Source organism: Rattus norvegicus, chromosome 9, assembly GCF_036323735.1.
Source record: "Rattus norvegicus strain BN/NHsdMcwi chromosome 9, GRCr8, whole genome shotgun sequence".
NCBI lineage: Eukaryota > Metazoa > Chordata > Mammalia > Rodentia > Muridae > Rattus > Rattus norvegicus.
Window position 1 is genome coordinate 8,842,058 of NC_086027.1, and position 5,267 is coordinate 8,847,324.

The 5,267-nt window shown below is 40.7% G+C and overlaps 1 protein-coding gene across 1 annotated transcript; it reads left to right on the forward strand.

The window, feature by feature from the left end:
- Positions 1 to 1,573: 1,573 nt before the first annotated feature.
- Rpl27al9 (ribosomal protein L27A like 9) lies at positions 1,574 to 2,640 on the forward strand. Its single transcript, XM_039084958.1, has 2 exons — positions 1,574 to 1,609; positions 2,194 to 2,640. The coding sequence occupies exons 1-2, from the start codon at positions 1,574 to 1,576 to the stop codon at positions 2,638 to 2,640; spliced, it is 483 nt and encodes a 160-aa protein (XP_038940886.1).
- The last annotated feature ends 2,627 nt before the right edge of the window (positions 2,641 to 5,267 follow it).

Here is a 5,267-nt window from a genome sequence, read left to right on the forward strand (position 1 = left end):
AAACTCCAAGAAAATGAAGCAGTCATTGAATATCGCCCAACCAAAATAAGTCCTGGGCCAGATCATTTTGGTGCATAATTCTCCTAGACTGTCAAAGGAGAGCTAATGCCATTATTCCTCAAAATTTTCCGTGAAATACAAACAGAAGGAACCCTTCCAAAGTCATTCTATGAGGCCATAGTCATCTGGGTACTAAAACCATACAAAGGAAAACAATTTCAAACCATTTTGCCTGATGAACATTGATGCAAAAATAATAAAATACTAACAAAATGAATTCAAGAATACATCAAAGGCATCATCCACTATGAAGAAGTAGTCTTGTCCCAGGGATGCAGGAGTGTTTCAATATACAGAAATTCATCAACACAATCCACCATATGATCATACTGAAAACAACAACAACAAAGACAACATGAGCATCTTACTAGATATTGAAAAAGCATTTGACAAAATCTAATGCCCCTTCATATTAAAAGACCTGGAGAGAGCAGAGATACCAGGGGCCTACCTAAATATAATAAAGACAATATACGGCAAGCCAATAGCCAACATCAAGCTAAGTTGAGAGAAACTTAAAACATTTCCACTAAAATCAGGGATAAGACAAGGCTGTCCACTCTCACATATCTCTCCAATATAGTACTTGAAGTTCTAGCAAAAGCAATAAGACAATAAAGGAGATGATGAGTATACCAATTGGAAAGAAAGAAGTCAAAGTATCCCTGTTTTCAAATGATATGATAGTGTACATAAGTAACTCCAACAGTTCAAACAGAGAACTCCTATACTGGATAAACAATTTTAGCAAAGTGGAAGGATACAAAATTAACTCAAAGAAATCAGGAGCACCCCTCTATACATGCAATAAATGACTGAGAAGGAATCAGAATGTCTAAAATCAAAAACTCAAAGGATAGCACATGCTGGTGAGGTTGTGGAACAAGAGGAACATTTCTTCACTCCTTCTGGGAATGTAATCTTGTATGATTCTGTAAAACCTCTTGGTGGTTTCTCAGAAGACTGGGAATAAGTCTACCTCAAGAACCAGCTATTCAATCTCTCAAAAAATGCTCCAACATTCCAGGTCTCTCAAATGAAGAATAGATACAGAAAAAAAAATGTAGTTTATCAACACAATAGTATAGTTCTCAGCCATTAAAAACAAGGAACTTAATGGATTTCACAGGCAAATGGATAGAATTGGAAAATATTCTGATTGAGATAACCCAGATGCAAAAGAAAAGGTACTCACTTATATGTGAATTTTAGTCATAAAGTACAGAATAGCCATGCTATAGCCAACAGACCTAAAGAAGCCAAATACCAAAGAGGGCACAAGGAAGGACATGTGAATCTTTCTCAGAAAGGGAAATAAAGTAGATATTTAAAATCAATTGAAGGAGGAAACTGGGTGGATTAGAAAATGGAGCAGGAAGCAGAGCAGGGGGCTGATCATGTGTAGGAAAGCATGGGAGAGAAATGTGCTGGGAGGGCAATCTAGGAGGGTTGAGGAGAGGCCACAGAGGGTTTGAAGGGGCAACTCTAGTTGAGATTCTAGCAGTAGGGGGATATGGATCCTGAAATAGACACTTCTTATAGACAGAAAGTACGCCCAGTGGAAGGATAAGGTCAGTGACCCATCCACAAAGTCTTTACGAAAGGTTACAAAAGGTGTCCTGCCTACAAGATGTGCAGGGACAAAGATAGAACAGAGACTGGTGGAATGGCCAACCAAAACCTGACCCAAATTGAGACCTATTCCATGGGTAAGAACCAATCCCTGCCATTATTAACAATACGCTTACAGACAGGAACCTAGAATAACTGTCCTCTGAGTGGATCCACCCAGCAGCCAATGACAAAAAGATGTAAACACAGTCTTAGTCAGGTTCCCCAATCCTGCATAAAACGTCATGACCAAGAAACAAGTTTGGGAGGAAAGGGTTTATTCAGCTTATACTTCCACATTGCTGTTCATCACCAAAGGAAGTCAGGACTGGAATTCAAGCAGGTCAGGAAGCAGGTGCTGATGCAGAGACAATAGAGGGATGCTACTTACTGGCTTGCTACTCCTGGCTTGTTCGGTTGCTTTCTTATAGAAACCAGGAATACCAGCCCAAGATTGCCACCACCCACAGTGGGCCGAACCCTCCTGCCTTGATCACTAGTTGAGAAAATGCCTTACAGCAGGATTGTTGGCGCCAGCACCGACACGGTACCGAGAAACTCCCGGGCCACGTGAGCCACAGCCATGGTCGCATCGGTAAGCACCGCAAGCACCCAGGAGGCCGCAGGAATGCTGGAGGCATGCATCACCACAGGATCAACTTTGACAAATATCATCCAGGTTACTTCAGCGAAGTTGGCATGAGGCATTACCACTTGAAGAGGAACCAGAGCTTCTGCCCAACTGTCAACCTGGATAAATTATGGACGTTGATCAGCGATCAGACACAGGTCAATGCAGCAAAAAACAAGACTGGAGCTGCTCCCATCATTGATGTTGTTCGATCAGGCTACTACAAAGTTCTGGAGAAGAGGAAGCTCCCTAAGCAACCTGTCATCGTGAAGGACAAATTCTTCAGCAGAAGAGCTGAAGAGAAGATAAAGGGTGTTGGAGGTCCCACCGAGATTTGAACTTCGAATCCAGCGAACCGAGATCAGAGAAGAGAGATCTCCTGATGGGACATCCCGGGAAGCCGGCGCAGAAGCAGGGACGTATTGGGGTAGATGGGCAAAAACAGGCCTCGGTGATTTGGGCTAGGGTGAGTAAAACTTGTCATAAAAAAGGGACAAGGTAATGGTAAAGTGTTTTTGCACGAATAACCTCTGTGTGTGTGTGTGTGTGTGTGTGTGTGTGTGTGTGTTTCTTTAATTCCACAGGCTTTCGCCCGATTTTCTGTAGTGTGTCGGTGCTGGCGCCGAAACAGGATCTCATGGAGGCATTTCCTCAGCTGAGGTTCCTTTCTTTGTGATAATTCCTTCTTGTGTCATGTTGACATACAGAACAAGCCAGTACAAATACTCACACCAAAACATGAGATGGAACTTGGAGTCTTAAGGAACAGTTGGGATAAAGACTGAGGGACCAAAAGAAGACAGAGATTCCACATGGAGACCAAGCAACCAAGTCAACTAACTTGGACACCTGGAGATACCAAGAGGCTGAATTACTAACCAAAGAATAAGCAGGGGTTATACCTAGCCCTCTGCACATATGAAGCAAATGAGCAGCTTGGTCTTCATACAGATCCCCCAAACAACTAGAGAAGGGACTGTCCCTGAGTCTGTTGTCAGCCTGCCTGCTTGGGTGCCCAAAATGTTCAGCCTTGTCTGGGATGTGCTGGGAAGAGGTTTTGAAACCCAGAGGGGAATTCTTCTTTGATTTCAGGGAGAGGAAAAGGGAATAGTAAAAGAACTTGTGTGAGGGAGTACTGGGAGGAGAGGGAGGGCTGATACTGGATTGCAAAGAGAATAAATAAATTTAATTAAAGATATACTTTTATATACATATATGAAGCAGACATTTGTGTTTGCTGTCTTGTTTTTTTATATTTATGTATTTTTATTGGATAGTTTATGTGTTTACCATCAAATGTTATTCCCTTTCCTGGTTCTCCCCTCTCCCACTCATCCTCCCCCTGCTTCTATGAGGATGTTCCCCTCCAACTTGCTACTAAGCCAGATAAACAACTTCAGCAACATGGCTGGGCATAAAATTAACTCAAACAAATCAGTATTCTTCCTTTACTCAAAGGATAACCAGACTGAGAGAGAAATTATGGAAATTAAAACCTTCACAATAGATCCAAATAATATAAAATACCTCAGTGTGACTCTATTCAGGCATATGAAAGATCAGTATGACAAGAACTTCAGGTCTCTGACGAAGGAAATTGAAAGTGATCTCAAAAAGTAGAAAGACCTCCGATACTCATGGATTGGCAGAATTAATATTATAAAAATGGCCATCTTGCCAAAAGCAATCTGAAGATTCAATGCAATCCTCATCAAAATTCCCATTCAATTCTTCATAGAGTTAGAGAGATTTGCAAACTTGTTTGGAATAACCAAAAACCCAGGATAACAAAAACTATCCTCAGCAATAAAAGTACTTCTGGGAAAATCACCATGCTTAACCTGAATCTGTATTACAGAGCAATCAAGGTAAAAACTGTATGGGATTGATAGAGAGATAGGCAGGCAGATCAATGGAATAGAATTCAAGACCCAAAAATGTACCCACACACCTATGGTCCCTTGATCTTTGAAAAAGGAGCTAAAGCCATTCAGTGAAAAAAATTGCATTTTCAACAAATGGTGCTGGTTCAAGTGGAAGTCACCACATAGAATAATGCAAATCAGTCCATTATTATTGCCCTGTCCAAGCTCAAATCCAAGAAGTTCAAGGACCTCCACATAAAACAGATACTCTCAAACTAGTAGAAGAAAAAAAGCCTTGCACATATGCACACTGGGCATATTTCCTTGAAGAAAACACCAATGACCTATGCTTTAAGATCAAGAATTGACAAATGGACTTCATAAAATTGCAAAGCTTCTGTAAGGCAAAGGACATTGTCATTAGGACAAAACAGCAACCAACAGATTGGGAAAATATCTACCAATTCTACATCAGATAGAGTGCTAATATTCAATATATATAAAGAACTAAGATGTTAGACACAACAGAATCAAATAACCTTATTAAAAATGGGGTACAGAGCTAAACAAAGAATTCTCAGCTGAGAAATATGGAATGGCTGAGAAGCACTTAAATGTTTAACATCCTTAGTCATCAGGGAAATGCAAATTAAAACAACACTGAGATTACACCTCACACCAGTCAGAATAACTAAAATAGAAAACCTCAGGTGACAACAGATGCCAGTGAGGATGTGGAGAAAGAGAAACACTCCTCCATTGTTGGTGGGATTGCAAGCTGGTACAGTCACTCTTGAAATCAGTCTGGAGGTTCCTCAGAAAATTGTACATTGCTCTACCTGAGGACCCAGCTATACAACTCCTGGGCATATATCCAAATGATGCTCCAACATACAACAAAGACAGATGCTCCACTATGTTCATAGCAACCTTATTTATAATAGCCAGAACCTGGAAAGAACCTGGATGCCTTTTGGCAGAGGAATGGATAAATAAAATGTGGTTCATCTACACTCTGGAGCAATCAAAAGCAATGACTTCATGAAATTCATAGGCAAGTGGATGAAACTAGAAAATATCATCCTGAGTGAGATAACCTA